This window comes from Mastomys coucha, unplaced genomic scaffold (assembly GCF_008632895.1).
Source record: "Mastomys coucha isolate ucsf_1 unplaced genomic scaffold, UCSF_Mcou_1 pScaffold22, whole genome shotgun sequence".
NCBI classification, from domain to species: Eukaryota; Metazoa; Chordata; class Mammalia; order Rodentia; family Muridae; genus Mastomys; species Mastomys coucha.
In genome coordinates this window covers 251220842-251242392 of record NW_022196905.1, presented here as the reverse complement: position 1 = coordinate 251242392, position 21551 = coordinate 251220842, and the positions used below count along the sequence as shown (strand labels likewise).

General features: G+C 38.2%; 1 protein-coding gene and 1 long non-coding RNA gene across 2 annotated transcripts in view; one reads left to right on the top strand and one right to left on the bottom strand.

Moving 5' to 3' along the window:
* Positions 1 to 1333: 1333 nt before the first annotated feature.
* Positions 1334 to 6821, top strand: LOC116070223. Its single transcript, XR_004110313.1, has 3 exons — positions 1334 to 1482; positions 6502 to 6553; positions 6773 to 6821. It is a non-coding gene; the product is annotated as an uncharacterized LOC116070223 (long non-coding RNA).
* A 3602-nt stretch (positions 6822 to 10423) lies between these two features.
* Cntnap4 (contactin associated protein family member 4) overlaps positions 10424 to 21551 on the bottom strand; it is a 353495-nt gene continuing 342367 nt past the window's right edge. The window contains exon 24 of the mRNA XM_031341494.1: positions 10424 to 10618. Coding sequence (XP_031197354.1) covers positions 10608 to 10618 — 11 coding nt within the window. The 3' untranslated portion in view covers positions 10424 to 10607. The remainder of the gene's footprint in view (positions 10619 to 21551) is intronic.

The following is a 21551-nucleotide window of genomic DNA, read 5'->3' as shown; positions in this document are numbered from 1 at the left end:
TATGCATAGATTATAAATCCCCAATATAATCTATTTATTCCATATAGTGCTACTTTTGTGTATGTTTGCAGGGCTGATAATTTGGCACTGGTCAATCAATAAGGGAACAACAGGAATAGATTGGACATATCTGCAAAAAAGCTCTCAAGAGAAGATAAAAACATCTATAGGTACTGTCTGGTGAAGGCATCTTTCTCCTGAAAGCAATCAGTGAAGACAAGAAGAGACAGTGTGATTGCCTCTTCACATGTAAAAGATAACAATACATGGGTTGGCTGTGATAGTTCGGTAGATAAAAGTGCTTTTTTTAGAAGCCTCATGGCCTTAGTGTAGTCTTTATAACATACATTAAAAAGCTAGATACAATACCTGCTCACATTCCCAAGGAGATGGGGGGTACAGAAGACCTGTCTAGAAGGGCAGTAACAGAAGTAACATGACCCTTTTCCTAGTAGGTGGAAGGAGAGAAATGGCTCCATGAAAAGCCATCATCTGACTTTTACATGGATACTCATGCAAGTGTACATATATCCCTCTCCCCCACTTTCCCCATCCCAAATAAAAACAGAAGCCTTCAAGGTACATAGAAAAACCAACATGCCTGGCACCACCCAAGGGATACAAAAATATTCTGTTAACCAACCATGAAGAAATGGTACTCTAAAACCCATAGAACAAAACCCCAAAAGTGATTGTGTTCAAGATAATTATCACGCTAGGAAAGGACACAAACATCTCTACAGAATTAGAACAGCAACAAATGAGATGTGCTGCACAGGAACATACATCATAATGTATGAAGATGGAATGTGCTCTGAAGGAATAGACATCATAAAAGAAAACCAATGTTCTGAAGCTGGAAAACACTAGGAATAAAACAAAAACAGCAACAGCTTCTGAAAAACTATCAAAGAAGCTCCTTGAACAAAGAGAGGCAGACACCTGCTCTTCTCCAGGATCCAAGAGATAGGGCTTGGCTCTCCTGTGAGAAGAGTGTAAAGATTCTGAAAGATGGACACTACAATATGTGTACGTGTACATACACATGTACAAGTACACAGACAGGCACATTTAACTGTCTATTTATCTATCATATGTCTATCTATCACCTATTTTCAATCACCTATCATCTATCTATCTATCTATAATCTATCACCTGTTTATCATCTATGATATATCTTTCTATCATTTATCTATCATCTACTTTCTATCACCTATCTATGATCATCTATGATCTGCCTACAATCTATTATCTATCTACCATCTATTATCTATCTATCATCTATCTATCTATCTATCTATCTATCTATCTATCTATCTATCTATCTATCATCACCTCACTATGTAGCTCTGTCTGACTTGGAACTCACAATGCTCCTGCCTCAGCCTGTCAAGGTACATCTACCTTCTGCATAATATTTTAATGAAAAATATTCTTACAAATTTCTATTGAAGTGTCACCTCCAACATAAGTGACCACAGGTAAAGAGATTGATATCAGGGTTCGTATAAAAATTTTCTATGTATATTTATGGTAAAAATGTAAAATATGTCAGAATATCAAATATAGTGTGCTATAAAAGATAACAGACTGTAAAAGTTAACTTTATGACTGAACAAAATTTTCCTATGCTTTGCAAAGTTATATCAGCCCTCTCAATAAGTCTTTAATGGGGATTAAATCTTAGCTTCAGAGACTTTTGATTTTTTTCAATCTGCAGACATTGATTGACTTATTAGGCTTAGTTCAGACTCTAAGAATAAAAGATCAAGGGCCAGCTGATAATTGCATATAGACATTTCCATTAGCATGCACCATGTAGGTCTTTATGGACTTGTTAATGGTCTGTTGCCATCCACTGTGAGAGTAACTCATAGCATCAGTAACTTTATATATAGCTGTGTGTGTGATTTGTTTAATTGGCATTATCAAATTAAAATTGTATCTTATTATTTACTTAAGGTATATAGACACATCAAAGCAATTCATGGATATCTAAAATAAAAATACTGCCAAAGGGCTTATCATGGAGAGTAAAATCCTTCTAGCTTGTACTTTCCTTCAACTCCACCTGTTTTAATTAGTTTTCAGTTTCAATTATTTTAGAGGTCATACTAACAACAGATCTTTACATAAAGTGTTCATAGGACAATTTTAAAATTCGATTTTCTATACCCAGGGCACTGAACGATATCACTCCTCCTTGTGTTGTTTCACAGTCTGTTGAGTCCAGTACTATTTTTAGAAAAACATGTAATTGGCAGAGAGGTAGCAAAAGCAATTAGAAGGATCAAAGTTGAAGAAATTAATGGCTAATCAGAGGTGTTCCAGTGACCATTATTTGGTCTGGCTTTCAAGCCAAAGGGATGTTTGGGGGTACATTGTCAAGATCCCTGGTCAAAATGCTTGATGCCTATTTTAATAATGGAAGAAAGCTTATCCATGTGCCTACACCTGTGATGAACATGCTTTGAGGTCATTTGTCACACCGTCATGGAGAGCATTGCTCTGCAACCAGCAGGCTAAGGATGCTCCTCTCCTCCAGCTAGATGCAGGTTGTCTTAAAGCTGTTGGTGGTTTGCTCAGCAGAGAGACTGATACTATTTACAGCTTGTTTGTTTTCTGCTAGAAAAAAAAAAAACTTGAGCTGAGAAGAAAATGTTAAGAAAGCAGAATATATTTTTGGTATGTGTTCAGGAATTCAGGATTTTGATGGCATAGAGATAAAAGGATCTGAATGACAGTCCACACTGAGCACTGTGGTTGAGACTGCAGAAATTAACTCATGGGTCAGATGCTTACCCTTGAAGTGAAATGGCAGCTTCTCTAGTTTTGTTTTAGTGATCGCAGGTGCGTGTTTGTATATACTTTATCTGTATCCACAGGGACACAAACAGATGTGCAGACTTAGAGACACACATATCACTAGCGTATATAATGTTACAATGATATTTTGAGAAGCATATGTATGCATACGACTCACACAATTTAAACCATCTCATTGTTGTCAAGTGACAAAAATCATTAGCTATTTATAAGCCCATTAACACAAAACTGATTTTTTTTCAGGCATATTCCTTTTAATAAATGATATAGCCATTATAAACTTCAGCTTTACTGTCCAGATTTGGGGTTAATTCATGTATGTATGTATGTATATATGTATGTATATATGTATGGTTATATTTTGGACATATGCTACAACCTACCCATCAATAAGACAGTTTACTCTATTCAAAATGTGGTTACAATCCAACCAGTTCTCAGTGTATCAGGATCAGATTGCCTTTCTGATCCAACATTAAATCTCACTGGTCTTCGAAGTGGCTTGCTGATAGTTCTATTATTGTCTATTAATTACCTATTTTTGATAAAGCATACATACTGATGGCATTAGTTACTTTTCTGTTGCTGTGATAAAAACATCATGACCAAAGCAACTTACAAAGCAAAGAGGGTTTATGATCCAGAGGGAAGAGTCCATCACTGCAGGGAGGCATGGCCGCAGGCTACAGGTTATGGCAACGGGAACAGAAAGTGGAGAGCTTATATCTCAACCACAGATGTGAAGCGTAATGAGCAAACAAGAAGTTAGGAAAGGCTTTATGCTCTCACATCCCACCCTGAATGAAATGCTTCCTCTTACAAGGCAGTAACTCTTAAACCTTCCCATAAAGTACCAACCACTTGCTGACCAAGTGATCAGATATGGGAGTCTGTAGGGTACATTCCTCATCTGAACAACCACACTAAATTTTTGGTATCATAACATCATTTCAGAGCTGAGGAGATGGCTCAGTGGATAAAAGCACTTACTACACAAGCATATGGACCAGAGCTCATATTTTAGAATCCATACAAAACACCAGGTATGGCCATCAAGGCCTGTAACTCCAATGCTGTGGAACAGGCGGATCATTGGAATGTGCTTGCTTGCTGCAAGCCTGGTTCCAGCTGCACTGAGAGATGCTGTTGTAAAGGAACAAGGTGGAGGCTAATAGAACAGGACACCCAGTGTCATCTTCTTGGCTCTCACAGCACATACAAATGATCATTTCAGTAAAAGTAAAGCAAAACCCAATATTCTGATTATATACCGTATACAATCCAGCCACTTGCGATTTCCTAACCTCATTTCTACTTAAAATTGTCCAACTATATCAAGACTTACCTTCCTTCATGATATTCCAGACATGCTCTAATTTCTAGATATTTTTGTACGTAGCCATGGACAACTTTCATCTGCATACCTCAAAAGCTACTTGTCTTTCTAGGCTCCTGGGTAAAGCACATCCTTTCACTAGTGTCTGATAGCTACAAATAAAATAATGACTTTAACTTGTTTCTCAGCACTTTATCCGTCTTACATTTTTCATTGGATGTTTTTTTATTTATATTTCAAATGTTCTCCCTTTTCCTGGATTCCCCGCTGAAATACCCTCTATTCCCTCCCCTCTCCACCTGCTCAACAACCCACCCTCTCCTACTTCCTGGCTCTGGTATTCTCCTATACTGGGGCATAGAGCCTTCACAGGACCAAGGGCCTCTCCTCCTATTGATGACCAACTAGGCCATTCTCTGCTACATGTACAGCTGGAGCCATGAGTCCCACCATGTGTACTCTTTGGTTTGTGGTTTTGTCCCTGGGAGCTCTAGGGCTACTGGTTAGTTGATATTGTTGTTCCTCCTGTGGGGCTGCAAACCCCTTTAACTCCTTGGGTCCTTTCTCTAGCTCCTTCATTGAAGACCATGTGCTCAGTCCAATGGATGGCTGTGAGCATCCACTCCTGTATTTGTCAGGTACTGTCAGAGCCTCTCAGGAGACAGCTATATCAGGCTCCTGTCAGCAAGCACTTGTTGGCATCCACAACAGTGTCTGAGTTTGGTTGCTATATATGGGATGCATCCTCAGGTGGGATAGTCTCTGGATTGTCATTTCTTCAGTCCCTGCTCCACACTTTGTCTCTGTAACTCCTTCCCTAGGTATTTTGTCCCCCCTTCTAAAAAGGATCAAAGTATCTATACTTTGGTCTTCCTTCTTCTTGAGTTTCATGTGGTTTGTGGATTGTATCTTGGGTATTCCAAGCTTCTAGGCTAAGATCCCCTTATCAGTGAGTGCATACCATGTGTGTTCTTTTGTGATTGGGTTACCTCACTCAGGATGATATCCTCCAGATCCATCCATTTGCCTAAGAATTTTATAGACTCATTGTTTTTAATAGCTAAGTAGTATTCCATTTTGTAAATGTACCACATTTTCTGTATCCATTCCTCTGTTGAGGGACATCTGGGTTCTTTCCAACTTCTGGCTATTATAAATAAGGCTGCTATGAACATAGTGGAGAATGTGTCCTTACTACATGTTGGAGCATCACCTTCTTATCATTTTTATATGTCTCTAAAATCCAAACCATTCTTATGTCTTTTCATGCATTTCATATATTCACATCTATTTTTAAAGTTTTATCCTAGACTCCCTTTTTGAATGAAAGCCACATGAAGGCATAGATTTTCTTTTTGGTTTATGCCCATACCACATGCATTTACATACTGTCTGGTATGCCTGCAGGCTTTCAAACCACATTAAGCTAATGACCATGTGAATAATGAGTGAAAATTCTGTGCACAGAAAAATGTGACTACTTGGACCAGAGACATCAATTAACTTGGAGCCAGAGCCAGATATGTTGATACATGCTTTTCAGTACTCCAAAATAAAGACAGAAGTGCAAGCCAGGCATAGTGATAGACATCTGTAAATCTAGCAGTCAGAAGGCAGAGGCAGAAGAATGATTAAGTATATTACAGGTGTGTGGGTTCATTTCTGGGTGTTAGGTTCTATTCCATTGATCAACCTGTCTGTTTTTATGCCAATGCCATGTGGGTTTTATTACTATTGCTCTGTAGTACAGCTTGAAATCAATGATGGAGATGCCTCCAGAAGTTCTTTTATTGTACAAAATTGTTTTAGTTAGCCTGTGTTTGTTTGTTTTTCCATATGAAGTTGAGAAATGTTCTTTTACATTTTGAAAAGAATTGTTTTGGAATTTTGATGGGAATTGTATTGAATCTGTAGATTGTTCTTAGTAAGATGGCCACTTTAACTATGTTAATTCTATGGATCCATGAGCATGGGAGATCTTTCCATCTTTTTACATCTTCCTCAGTTTCTTTCTTCTGAGACTTATAAAGTTCTTGCCATACAGGTCTTTCACTTGCTTACTTAAAGTTTAAACCAAAATATTTTATATTATCTGTGACTGATGTAAAGGGTGTTGTTTCCCTAATTTCTTTCTCAACCTGTTTATCATTTGTATAAAAGAGGGTTACTTATTTTTTCAGTTGATTATGTATCTAGCCACTTTGCTGAAGGTGTTTACAAGTTATAGGAGTTCTCTGGTAGAATGTTGGGGGTTACTTATGTATACTGTCATGTCATTTGCCAATTGTGACACTTTGACTTCTTTCATTCTAATTTGTACCCCCTTGATCTCCTTTAGTTGAGTTGCTTTGGAACTTCAAGTACTATGCTGAATAGACACAGAGAGGGTGGTAAGCCTTGCCTTGTCTCTGACTCTAGTAGAAATGCTTTAAGTTTCTTTTGATTTAATTTGATGTCTTTTGCCTTGTTGTATATTGATTTTACTAAGTTTGGGTATGCACTTTGTATCCGTGATCTCTCCAAGACTTTTAACATAAAGGGTTTATTAGATTTTGTCAATGGCTTTTCTAGCATCTAATAACATTATCATGTCTTTCTTTTTCTTTCAGTTTGTTTATATGATGGGTTGCCCACATTTTTGTATATTGAACCATCCCTGAATCTTTGGGATGAAGACTGTTTGATCATGGTGGATGATATTTTTGATGTGTTCTTGGATTCAGTTTGTGAGTATTTTATTGAGTATTTTTGCATCAATATTCATAATAGGAAGTGGTCTGCAATTCTCTTTCTTTTTTTGAGACTTTATGTGGTTTAATTATCAAGGTTATTATGACATCATACAAAAGTTTGGCAATGTTCCTTCTGTTTCTTTTTTGTGGAATAGTTTGAAACTCACACAGCTATGGACACTTGATTTTTGGGAAGGAAGCCAAACTCATACATGGTATAAAAGAATGCATCTTCAACAAGTGGTGCTGCTCTAACTGAATGCCTGCATGTAGAAGAATGCAAATAAACCCATATTTATCACCCTGCACAAAACTTCTAGTTCAAGTGGATCAAAGACCTCAACATAAAACCAGACACACTAAATCTAATAGAAGAGAAAGTGAGAAAATGCCTTGAACACATTGGCATGAGAGACAAATTCCTGAATAGAATACCAATAGCTTGGACACTAAGATCAACAATTAATAAATGGGACCTCATGAAACTGCAGAACTTCTGTTAAGCAAAGGAAGTTGTCAATAGGACAAAACAGCAGCCTATAGATTGGGAAAAGACCTTCCCCAACCCTACGTCTGGCAGAGGACTGATATCTAAAATGCATAAAGAATAAAAGAAGTTAGACTCCAAAATAAATGCAAAATAACCCAGTTAAAAATGGAGTATGACCCGACCCGCGGGTCTCAGTAATTCGGGGGACACGAGGAGGGTCGCAACCTGAAAATAAAGAATGGGTTATGAGAGAGAAGACAGGACTCAAGGAAGCATTGCTTGTCAAGAGCCGTTTACTAAAAGCAGGTGCTCAAATTTAAAACAAGGTTTTGGAAGGGCGGGGGGCAGGAGGGAGTACAGTGAAGAATTACAAGATCTTCTGGGGGCCATGGGAACCCTGAGGACAACAGGTAGGGAGGAAACGGTTGGGTAGGTAATGGTTTCTCAAAAGTCAAGGTACACTGATCACGCTTCTCTCAGGGCCAAGAAGGAAATTTGTGGTTGCCAGGCAGAATATTTGTCTCTGGATTCTAGTCAGGTGGAGGCAGGTCAGCCAAGTGCCATTTGGTTCCCAACAGGAGTACAGGGCTAAACAGAGAATTCTCAATAGAGGAATTATAAATGGCCAAGAAGCACTTAAAGAACTGTTCAACATCCTTAGTCATCAGAGAAATGCAAATCAAAACAACTCTGAGATTTCATATTATACCCATCAGAATAGCTACAATAAAAAACTCAAGCAACTGTCCATACTGGTGAGGATGTGGAACAATGGGCATACTCTTCCATTGCTGGTAGGAATTCAAAGTAATACAACCACTTTGGAAATCAACTTGTCAGTTTCTCGGAAAGTTGGGAATAGTTTTGCCCCAAGATCCAGCTATACCACTCCAAGGCATATACCTATAGATGTCACACTATTACATAAGGACACTTATTCAAATATATTCATAGCATCTTTATTTGTAATAGCCAGAAACTCAAAATAATCTGGATGTCCCTCAACTAAAAAAATGGATAAAGAATAATTTATTTACTCAGATGTTAAAAAGAAGAACACTATGAAATTTGCAGGCAAGTGGATGGAGCTAGAAAATATCATCCTGAGTGAAGTGACCCAGACCTAGAGACATACATGGTATGTACTCACTTATAAGTAGTCATTAGCCATAAAGTACAGGATAATCATGATACAATCCACAGATCCAAAGATACTTAAGAAGCAAAGCCCAACAGTGGAAGTGTGAATCTCACTCAGAAGGGGATTAAAATAGATATTGGAGGTAGAAGGAGGGAGGGAACTGGATGCGAGAGAGGATGAGGAGGGGAACAGAGAGGAAGATCAGGTTGGTGGGAGGGGGGTCAGGAGAGGGCTGGAAGAGAGAGTGGAAATTGATGGGTGACATCTCTGGGACTAGCTGGTGACCTGGGACAGGGGAGGCTACCAGGAGTCTATGGGGGGTCACCCTAGCTGATACTCCTAGCAGCAGAGGCTATAGAGACTGGCGTGACCACCTCCTATAGTCAGGCAGGACATCCAGTGGAGGCAGAGAAACATCAACCCATTCACAAAACCATCAACTCAAAATGTATCCTGGCTATGATGCACAGAGATAAAGATAGAGTAGAGATTGATGGAATGGCCATCGAATAACTGGCCCAACTTGAGACCCACCCCATCAGGAGAGAGCCAACGGATGACACTACTAATGGTACTCTGCAACACTTGTAGACAGGAGACTAGCATAACTGTCTTCCAAGAGGCTTCACCCAGCAGCAGATGGAAACAGATACAGATACCCACAACCAAACATCAGGCAGAGCTCTGGGAGTCATGTGTAAGTGTTGGGTATAGGATTGTGAGAGCCAGAGGAGTCAAGGACACTACAAGAAGACTAACCTGAGCCCATGAGAGCTCACAGAGACCGAACCACCAACCAAAGTGTGTGTATGGGTTGGACCTAGGCCCCCAACACAATTGTAGCAGATATGCAGCTTCTTCGTGTGGTCTTCACATGGACCCCATAACAATTAGAGAGGGGTATGTCTCTGATTGTGTTGTCTGCCATTGGATCCCCTCCCCCTAGCTGTACTGACTAGTCAGGCCTCAGTGTGAAAAAATGCTTTATCTTGCTGTGATTTGGATGTCCCAGGACAGGGGAATACCCAAGTTAATAATGGAGGGAGGGGTTTGTGAGGGTGGGATTTAGGGGTGGGGGTGAGACAGGAAGTAAAATGAATGAATAAATTATTTAATATACAGAAAATATGGTACATTTACACAATAGAAAACTACTCAGCTATTAAAAACAATGAATTCATGAAATTATTAGGAAAATAATAGCCTAAAAGCTCAGAATACAATTCACAGACCACTTGAAGTTCAAGAAGAAGGAAGATCAAAGTGTGAATCCTTCAGTCCTTCTTAGAAGGGGCAACAAAATACTCATAGGAGGAAATATGGAAACAAAGTGTAGAGCAGAGACTGAAGGAAAGGCCATCTAGAGACTGCCCTACCTGGGGCTCCATCCCATATACAGTCATCAAACCCAGACACTATTGCAGATGCCAAGAAGTGCTTGCTGACAAGAGCCTGATATAGCTCTCTCCTGAGAGGCTCTTTCAGGACCTGGCAAATACAGAGGCAGATGCTTATAGCCAACCATTGGACTGAGCATGGGGTCTCCAATGGAGGAGTTAGAGAAAGGACTGAAGGAGCTGAAGGGATTTGTAACCCATAGGAAAAACAACAATATCAACCAACCAGATCCCCAGAGCTCCCAGGAACTAAACCACCAACCAAAGAGTACACATGAAAGGTCTCATGGCTCCAGCCACATAGCAGAGGATGGCCTTGTTGGACATCAATGGGAAGAGATGTCCTTGGTCCTGGGAAGGCTCAATGACCCACTGTAGGGGAATGTCAGTGCGGGGAAGAGGGAGTAGGTGGGCAGGTAGGTGAGCACCCTCATAGACACAGGGGAAGGGAGGATGGGATATGGGTTTTCTGGATGAGAAACTGGGAATGGGGATAACATTTGAATTGTAAATAAATAAAATAGTCAATATTTTTTTTAAAGTGTACTACAGGCCAACCATGGCTATCTAGTGAAACTCACCTAATTCAGGTAATGATGAGACTTTGCAACACTGTCAGTCAAGAATGAAGGAGCCAAGTTTTGGTATTGATGCAAGCTTTCTGTCTTCCTCATCCATTTCCTCTCAACAGTATTCTGTAAATTTAAGAAGAGTAATTAAGACTGACATTTTCTGTAAATGTGCAACTGATATTTGACAGGATTTCCCAGGCTCAGGTTGAAACAGATAAATAGCAGAAGGATTGGAATTGTCTTGACCCTCATGGCCAGTAGCTCAGACCTCTACTATGAAATGGAGACTACACCAAATTCATGCAGAGTACTATAATGGGCCAATAAGGATGAGGGTCAAATCTAGCAGTGTGCTCAGTGTTTGACTGTCATTATGGGTCTTGCACAGAGAATACTTTTAAATTGCATGCAATCATCTCCAGTTAAATTCATCATTTTCTAAAGTATAAGTAGCATTAGACCCTAGAGTTAGTCAGGAGCCTTGGGTCATTACTTCGACACCTGAGCCATTGATCGTGTATTGATGCCAAAAGAATTTTATACATTCCTTTATTCATTCATTTAATAAAGTGAGGCTCCTAAAGGCTATATGCTATTTTAAATTCTGGGTAGAGACCATGGATTGAACATAGCTTTTGCTCTTAAACAAGTCTAAGGAAAGTGTTTTGTAATGCAACCAACATTGACTGCCACTGTCTTCTCTTCTGAGCTGGGACAATAGAGATAGGGGATCATTGGTTAAGATGATTGACAGATTACCATCTCAGCTCCGAAATGATCATCATTGTAGCTTGTTTGACTGAAGGATCAGTTCCTCAGTGCATTTTATCTTTGAATGGGTTTTACAAAAACATGTTCTTTTAGAATTGGTTTTATAGACTATGTATGTTGGTATATCACAGAGGAATAGGAAAAAATAGCTTATGGCATTATAAACAGCCTTTAAAGTATTTGAAGGATTTTGTAACAAATAAGATGGCGTTTTAAATATTCATATAATCCCACACAGCTTCAATGTTTTCTAAAAGTGTATAATTTTTTGAAAAAGTAAATAAGCATATATGAAAACATTATTCTCATCACATTAATTTGCAATAATAGCAATATTTAAGGGATTTTTAAAAAGTTCTTCAGAAAAGTAATTACAATGCAGAAATACTTCTACTCCTTCAGATATGCCATATATTAGTTCTTGCATTTACTTCATGAATATCCTTACAGCCATTTCCTGAGGCATTATCAAGTACCCTAAGAACTTAAAGTCAAGTTTAATAAATATTTAATAAATGGATCCAGGTTCCTTCAGCACTTATCTCTAGGATCTTCTACTCTGAAGGTAAATAACCAATATAAATCATCTCTAATTTGTGACCTGAAGGATACTCATTGGAACAAACTCCATCAGCAGTCTGGTTCTTGGTGGGTGAGTAGACTGCCCCCTGGCTAATAGGGGAGTGAAGCTCAGGTGAGCATGGTCATCTGGTTCATCATGGGTGATGGAACTGTCCTCTGAAATAACAGCAGAGGATGATGGTATTCAGAGGAGGACAATTGTGAATTGCTGTCCTGTCACCATGGTTACAGATACTGTGCCTGTTGGTTGAACATCTGGTGTCATTTCTATCCCAGGTGACATTCAAACAAATGTGCACCCACAAGATGATTAAGCTACACCTTGGTATGGATTATTCCCTTAGCAAAGTCTAGCAGCATGGAGCTCAGAGGATACAGTCTAAAGATGACCTCTCAAGCGTTAGGTCATTTATCTGTCTGCTTAGTGTCCTGCATCCATTTCAGCTAAGTCACTCTCAGGGTAGCAAGACACTTAGTAATTTCTAACTTAAAGAGCCACATTGAATCTATACCTCTCCAGCTGTCATGATACCTCTCCTTCTCTTTATTGAAAGTTTCTTGGAAGAAATTGCCTCCTGTCTACATTTGCTTATTACTTATATACCAGTCTAATTTGACTATCAAACTCAGACAACCATCAGTAAAAAACAAACCATATTTTCATATCCACTCTGATGTTATGATCATCTGACTGCATGTGATTCTCTTTCTTCCATCATTCTACTCTTCATTTCTTTCCTCCCCTCTCAGCATTTCTCACCATCCTATTGTTTTCCTTGTAACCGTAAAACATACCTCAATCTATTTTTCAAGTTTTTGTTCACATATTCAGTCAAATATTCAATTTCTTTTAATGAATGCATCTTCTTTTTGCTCTTTGTTACCTTTCTAGTGGACACTGACAATTCTCATGATTTCAAATAGTATCCATTTGTCAATAATACCTACTTTGTTAAATGTTATTTATCTTTGTTATCTAACTTAAAGTTTTCTTAGCTATATGTGTATTTACCAGTGAGGCAGAGGTATCATCATATAGACATTACACATCCAGGACCAACACCAGGGCATCATTGATATTGTGATATCAGTTTTGGTAACAAGGAATTCATATATGTAGCCAATGAAGTAGAAAGTAAAAGATCAGTCTTGGGCTAGAGAAGTGGCTCAGTGGGTAAGAATACTTAAAGCCCAATCATTGAGACATGAAGTTGGATCCTAGCATGGAGGTAAAAGGCTGGGTGTGACTTTCTCTACTTGTAACTAGAACCATAAAGGAAGTAAAGAGAGGAAGATGCCAGCCTGACTCCAGTTTCCTTCTCAAATAACTAAGACAGACAGTGATAGGGTAAGATACTGGATGCTGGATGTCCTCCTCTGATGTCCACAAGCAAGCTCACAACCAGGTATTACACACACACACACACACACACACACACACACACACACACACATACAAACACATACACACACATATCACAGGCATACATACACACACCCATATTCATACATTTTTTTATTTAAATCATTCTTTATAGTTGCCTCCATTTCTCTCCCATGATCCACGTTCGTGTTTCTGCCATTCAAATGCTTATTTGTGTGCATATAGGTGCCTCTTTGTTCATGCGTGCACTACATGCAGGTATCCACAGAGGCCAGGAGAGAGTGCTGAAATCCCTGGAACTGGAATTACAGGCAGTCTTAGTCATCCATTGTGGGTGCTAGGGAAGAAACTCTGGCCCTCAGCAAGGGCAGTATAAGCTCTTAAATATAAATATGGTAAAGAAATAAATTAAAAACACAATCAAAATCGGGAAATACAATATTGTAAGTGCCATTTCTGGTGGTTGAGTTGACAAGATGATAACCACTGAGCAATCTCTCTTGCCCCAGAAGTATTTTTAATCATGGAATACACTCCTAACAGAAGCCATATTTCAAGTCATCTTCATATCTTTCAGCTGTTCTTGGTAGATGGGTAGTGCCTCTTTCCAATGTTTGCCCCTCCATATATGACATTAATTAAGAATCAATATATGAATGAGCTTTATCAGTCAGTTGTATTATGTTCATTATGAACAAATATCTATTGCTAGAATGCCCTTATGGTGCCTAGTGTAAAGTAATTGGGAAGGTCAGGGGACATCAACCAATGGGGCCTGTAGCAACATGAATATACCTCAATAATCTAATGTTTTATTTGTTGGGTAAAACAAGCTTTAAGCAATGAGTTCCTTGCTTGTTGTTAATTCATATACTAGTGAAAGAGTAAAATGGAGGGAAGAGATATCATCCATTAAGGTTGCAGGTAAGTGGATAATCACCACTCAGGGCTAGACTAGCATTCTTCTGGCATCTGCCTGAATGTTCGGCTTTATGACAGTGACTGAACGGTAGTTGTTACACTTGCACATTTTTCTTTATGTAGGCTGTACCTCTATATAAAGCTTACTTTAAAAAAATGAAGAGTTTTCAGCTCTTTCCTTCTTGGCTGTTGTCACTAAGCACTCTGGGTATGTTAAATCTAAGAAATAGAAACAGTAGCACATTCTACTGGGTAATTATTGTGTATTTAGGAAAATGCCTAATTACACATTCAGCTGACACACTACAATGATTTCAGAAAGCCTTGGCTAATACAAAAAGTATGTGTTCTGAATCAGTAATATGCTGTTGTCAGAAGAGCAAACATCCAGACCTGTGATTAAATAACGTTAATACAACTATGGTAAAGAAGTAAATTAAAAACATAAACAAAGTCTAGAAATACAATATTGTAAGTGCTATTTCTGGTTGTTAAGTTGACAAGACCATAAAAGCGACTGTGTTTGAATAGAAAAGAGAAAAATAGCAAAACCATGAGATTCCACAATTTTACAAATCGAATTTAACATATGAGCATTGCCACAGTAATGGAGACAACTGGGATAGAATTGTTATCTTGGGTGGTTTCTGGATATAAGAGAATTCAGACACTAATATGAGCTTTAGAAGCTTAGAGTTACATACACATATACTTAGTATCTCTCATTTTATGATTTTTTTCTGAGAGAGAATAATATGCAGTCATGGCTGAAAAGTTAAAGCAGGGAATATTCTGATTATAATGGCATGCAATATTAAATTGGTTTTAAATTTTCAAGCCAAAATGGTTATATTTTCATTTCACAATGATTGGTATCTGTCTATTCTTTCAGTTAGTCATGATAGGGAAAGAAAAACACTGGACACAAGCAACAAGTATTATAAGATGTAGCTTGAATAATGTTCATCCATTTGAGGGATGTTTACCTAGCTGAAGACTAAGCTGAACCACTAAGAATATCCGTCAGATATACAGTGAAAATTATTAATGCTGTGTTCATTTAAAGCATGAATTAAATACATTACCCTTGAAAACTTGGTTTTACTAAATCACTAAAAGTTTTCTACAGATGAATACATTAAAGGGGGAAAAGTGTGTGTGTGTGTGTGTTTATAAAGAACAAAATTATGTTTTTCCCTTCTCAGGAAAGTGAATGGAATTTATAATTATCATTTAAAGACAGATAAGCTAGTCTCAGACAAAGATCACAAGTTTTTCTTACATGTGGATTATAGGTGTTTCTATGAGACATAAAAGTAAAATAAAAGAAAAAAATGACCATTGAAGGGATGTGAAGGAACCAGAGTAGACGGTGGATGAGTGGGGATGAGAAGGGTATGCTATGTACATTCATGAAAACATCATCACAAACTTATTATTGTATGCAATTAATATAGGATAGTAAAAGGAAAGAGTTATAGATATTAAAGTTAATAAAATCACACACACACAACACATATATTAGATGGTATTTGTTTCTCCTTCTTTATGATTGTAATAAAAGGATGTTACATTTCTGTGCTAATGTTGCTTCTCTCTTGTTCCATTTTTCTTTATTATTTTTCATAAACTTTTATGGTAACTTCAGAGCATCAGATTGTTTGCTAAATTTCCCTACACATCCACACATCCAAACACATTCCTAGAATATGTGTGTGCAGCTTTTTAATAGGTAAGATTGTTTTAATATTCCAGTGTCCCGGTGCGAGTTGAAACTCTGGAAAACAAGTAGGAGTTTCATTATCATTCCAAAACAACTTCATCTTTCTATTCTCAAATGATTTACTCCATTTTGTGGCAGCCAGTGCGGTGTGCATTAGCCCCAGTGGCGTGCACTGTGTGAGGACTGAGTTGGAGCAGTCTGCCTAGAGTTGGGCAGATGGAGGCTCCAGTCAGTCATGAGCCAGAACCACGACCCCTTCAAATTCCATTTCACGATTCACTTCGTGTTCTGAGATGAATTTGCATGAAAATCAAATTCATAAGTTCAGCCACGGCTTTGATCAGGAATTTGCGGTTGTTATTGTTCTTTATGAGTTGTTGTAAAAGTCACGGCAGATGGTAATGCTTTGGGAAGTGTTTGTCAATATCCGTCTCTTTTCTTCTCCCAACAATGCATGGTAAAGGAAAATCACTCATACCTGTACAGGGGCAGGCCATCCTTTCTTTCCTTCTGGTAGGTACTCAAGTTTTTAATTAAGAGAAATTTACATAGGCAGTTTTAGGTGATGTCAAGATAAGGTAGGTCCCCATGATTGCCATGAATACCAATCTAGACTTCATACTAGAAAGAAAAGAGCAAAACTGTCCTAAGTGATATGCTAAGACACCTGGATGCTTTATTAGCCTGTTCATTCTTTGTTCAAAGAAGAGCTGTGTCTCCCACTGTATAGTTCATACTCCTAATTGGAGTTGGGGAGGCTCTGAGCTGCCACCATGCCTGGAGTTTCCTGCAACTCACGCTCAGTCGTGGACTTATCATGTTATCACAATGTACCTTAAACACAGCAATGAAATACACTCTGTATCCACAGATACACTGCATCAGCTTATGAAAAAGACTAGTCCCAACAGATACACTGCATCAGCTTATGAAAAAGACTAGTCCCAACAGATCGATACTCAGGATGTTATCAACCCCATATTTTAAGACCATTGATAAACAGTCCAGGCTCTAGCACAAAGCCCTCTACCCATGCTCATACTAGCAACCCTAATTAAGCTCAGCGAGTCACAAAACAATTAGAAAAGAACAGCCAGAAACTTGAATAAGCATTAGATGTAACTCCATCTTTTTGTATATCAAGTCAGTCAAGCTACCCCTGGTCTTTCTGACCTTTCTAATACACCAGTGTGTCCCCAGGGAAATGAACACCCAAGTTGGGAAACACTGCTAGGAGCAAATTAAAGGAAAGAAAAATGAGGTAATTTACATGTACACATATATACAACTGCCATGCTATTATACAGTTAGAAGATGTTTAGCTTCTTATAGCTGTGTATACAGTAAGAAGATTATGAGATAAATCAATTTATCAATATTCAATTGCTATACATCTCCTTTATATGCAATACATATATTTATATAAGATCCCATGTATATGTATTATGATCATTTAAAGAGAAAATTGACTAATAGGATCCTATGTAAAAACAAATTATGATTTGAACAGCTGTGTAGCTGTGTGACCTTGAACATGTTAGTCAACATTTCAGAGATTGAATACTGGAATTGGTGGTGGTGGTGGGGTGTCTGTGTGCACATGTGCATGTGTGTGAATATGCATGTATGTATGCCAGATGGGTGAACTAGATTAACACTTGTTTATAAATGCTTACCACTGACTATGCCTAATATAAAGTGCTTCTGAATTTTTTTCACATTTCAAGAAATCTCCTATGCTCACCTGCAAGCATATTAGTATATACTACAGGCCAGGATATGTTCCAACTGATTTCTGTTCAAAAGCACTCTTACATGTGTGTTGGAACTGCTGATGTCTTAGATAAAGACAAGGATATGATGAGCTGGAGGGATGACACAGCCTGACATCCTGACATCAGCTACAGTGGCTATACTGGATGTTACCATAATGCCACCCTAAAGACAGAAATATATTTTCAAACAAGTCTCATACAAAGCCATACAGAGTTCACATAGTACACACATCTGGAAGTTTAAAATCCCAGAATTTTAGAGGCTGATGAGGAAGAATAATGAGTTTGAGATCCACCAGAGCTACATAGAGTTTAAGACCAGCCTTGGTTACATAGCAATACCATTCCCCCATCTATACATTCTAATTTGAAAACCACAAAAGTGATTTTCTTAATAGCTAGTTATCTAAAACCTGATATTCTTACACTCTTGATTTTTCTAAGAACTCAGAGATTTTTAATAAACCATGAGCATGTCTACACTGATTTTGTTCTACCAAATAACCATGATATAATCACTGAATTACATATTAAAAAACCATTACCTTCAAGTGTGTTTTTGTCTAAAACAAAGCCTATGGATTTCTGACAGTGACCTCCACAAGACGGAGGCTTTTAGACACCTGCTACTGAGACTTTAACTACATGCCCTCTTGTGATCTGACTGCTCAACAACCATTAATAAATTTCTAGGCTAGGGCCCAAGATTCTATTTAGTCCTGTAATTTACCAAGTGTCACTTGCATTCAATGTGTAGGCAACAAGCCAAGAAAAGCAAGAAACATTTTCCTGATTCACTTGCCAGCTGGCTCTTAGGACAGAATGGCCAACTACCAAGGAACTGCTATTACTCAATCACTCAAGAAAATAAAATTAATTTCTTGCTTAGTGTACATACTTCTTACTGTTAGAAAATTACCCTAAGAAGAATTTAATTGTCACTGGGAAACACTTTTTCATGCACCAAGCATCCATCTGAAGTCTGCGATAGAGAAGTGTAGTGGTGTTGGCAACAGAGATTTAAGACTTAATACAATGATTGGTATGTGGCTGTTAACCTTTTCTCCTTGAAATTGTTGACGACTATTTCCATTCTCCGGGTAAATCATTTGCTTTCATTTATAAACAGCATTCATTAAACACTGGAATCTCTATAGAGCTCTCTTACATGTATGCAGAAAGCATGAAAACATTTGCATACCTACAGAATATGGTTTCTAAGGGTTTGAAAAATACGTCATAAAATTACTTCAAACTCCACAATTAATCAGCCCCTTCATGCAATTACAGTGAAAAAATCCTGTTCATTTTTATTATTTATTAATGTTGTAATATTCTGAAACCCATGAGTCATGCTTTTATAAGTAGAGCTTGAGATCAGACTGACACAAGAAAACCACCAGATTTTAGTCATAGCTACATGCAAAAAATAGCTTAAACTGCTGTGTGATCTTTTCTCCAGTTACCACTATTTTGGCAGACATCCATTTTTAGTATTTACTAATAATTTAGCTCCTGGAGATTGCTTACCCCTTCCAAGATTCTACATCATTCAATCTGTACTTGAGAAAGGGGAAAAACTAGCAAAATCCCTTACCAGAAAATACTTTAAAGTATCCAAAAATCTTTACTAATTTTCAAGTGTACTAGAAACCATGTATCTTGATCACAGTTCTATTGCTATGAAGAGATACCACAACCAAGGCAACTCTAATAAGTGCATTTAATTGGGAGGGCTGGCTTACAGTGTCAGAGGTTTAGTCCATTATCATCACGACAGGAAGCATGACAAGCTGCAGGCAGACATGGTGCTGGAGTGGGAGCTGAGAGTTTTACATTCTAATCTACTGGCAGAAAAAGAGACTCTGACCTTTGGCTTCTTGGCTTAGGCCTTTAAAACCTCAAAGCCTATGCCTTGTGACACAGCTCCTCCAACAAGACCACACCTCCTAATCCTTTTCATCCTTTCAAATAAGGTCTCTCCCTGTGACACTCAAACTTATGAGCCTAAGGGAGCCATTCTTTATCAAAACACCATGTCTTTCTAAAATACAGTATGGTATCATCCAGTGATTGGGAACCCTGACTTTGAATGTTCCCAAATAACTTCTTGAGAATGTCCTCTTAACACTAAATTACTTGAGCTTATAAAAAACATCCATCTTCAAAAAATCCCACAGCTTGATCATCCTGCTGGAAAACTGTAAAGAGGGAAAAAAGGCAATCTGAGCTGTGAAACATTTTAAAGAAAAAACAATGATAGTAGGGGAGGTAGAGACGGCACAAGGGTTAAAAACAGACATGATTCATACTGCCTCCTGAGAAAGTAAGTTCAATTCACAGCACCCATATGAAGAGCCTGGCAACTCTAGATTCCTGATATCTAGTGCCTCTGCTGGCCATTGCAGGAATTGCAGGAAGTTACACATTTTCTCTCTCTCTCTCTCTCTCTCTCTCTCTCTCTCTCTCTCTCTCTCTCCAATAAACACACACTCACACAGTTAAAAATAACAAAAAGAATCAGATTGTAAAAGTGTCTTCTGAAAAATTAGAAATCCCCGTGCAGAGAGGTTTCTTCTCCCAGTGAGAAGTCAGTCACTGCTTCTTGACATTGACTGCACAGGGGCTTTTGCACTTTCTTTTGTTTGTCATTGATGGCGAACATTGAGACAAGGATCTTCAAACTCATAGAGACCTGCCTGCCTTTGCTTCCCCAGTTCTAAAAGACGGCTGTGCCTTGCCGGGCTTCACGTTTACATTCTAAAGACCTGGTTGAAATCAGGACTGACATGCTCCCTAACCTTGTTTTTGTGTTTGTTTGTTTGTTTGTTTGTTTGTTCAAATAAAATTTGGCCATGAGTCAGTTGCATGATTTGGATGGACGTAAAATGTGTTGGTGGTATTTTATTAACACTGATTGTAACTTGGCCTGCCATGCTAGGCTGACCTACAGAGGTAAAATCAGAGAGCTTCCATTCAGTTCCTAATTTGGTGAAATGTTCCATCTGCAACTACGTGAAGTTTTATGACTCATGACAGTGAGAGGTTTCAGCCAGGAAGAAACTTGACTGTCTCAGAGTTATTATATAGTAGAAATGAAATTTCCCAAACTATTTCGATGAACTAGGTTCCGCATTATCTTTCATGCTGATAATCCACTGCCTTCATTTCAGTAGCTGCTACTACTGCTCTCAGCTTACTGAGGGAAAGGGAAGATTTTAAAAAATGTTGTTTGCTGAGCATAGTAAAATACCTATATTTATTATATTCAGATAGAAATCTGCTTGAAGAGTAATTCAAATATAAATAGTAATGATTCAATTCCTGGAGGACCTTACATTTTGTTGCAATATACAGAAGTATTAGATAGCACACTTTATTGACTGTGTTCATTTTTATTAGTGATATTTCCAGACACAATAATTGAAGGGAAAGAAAGTGGATTTTTGAAAGTTATATAAGGAGGATCAGATGCTAAAAGGTTTTGCAAGGTTTCACAATAAAGAATTTATTTCCTTTTTTTAAAAAAAGCAGTTTAAGTTACATTTATTAATTTATGGTGTGCAGGGGCATGGTGAGGAGAGGAGCAGAGAAAAGGAGAGAGAGAGGGAAAGAGAGAGAGAAAGAGAAAGAGCGGTATGTGTGGTACATCAAGGTGCGTGCATATAGGTGGGTCAGAGGATAACCTCAAAAGCTGGTTCTCTTCCATCATGTGAGTCCCAAGGATTGAACTCCGACGTCAGACTTGGCAGCAAACTCTCTTACCTGCTGAGATATCTTGCCAGCAGCATGGCAATCACTTTCTACACTAATGAGTTCCTACAAGCAGTTAAGTATTTATGGGAATTCTCAAGATGGGGAAACATTATTTCACTGTGTAAAAAATGCACCATAATTGGG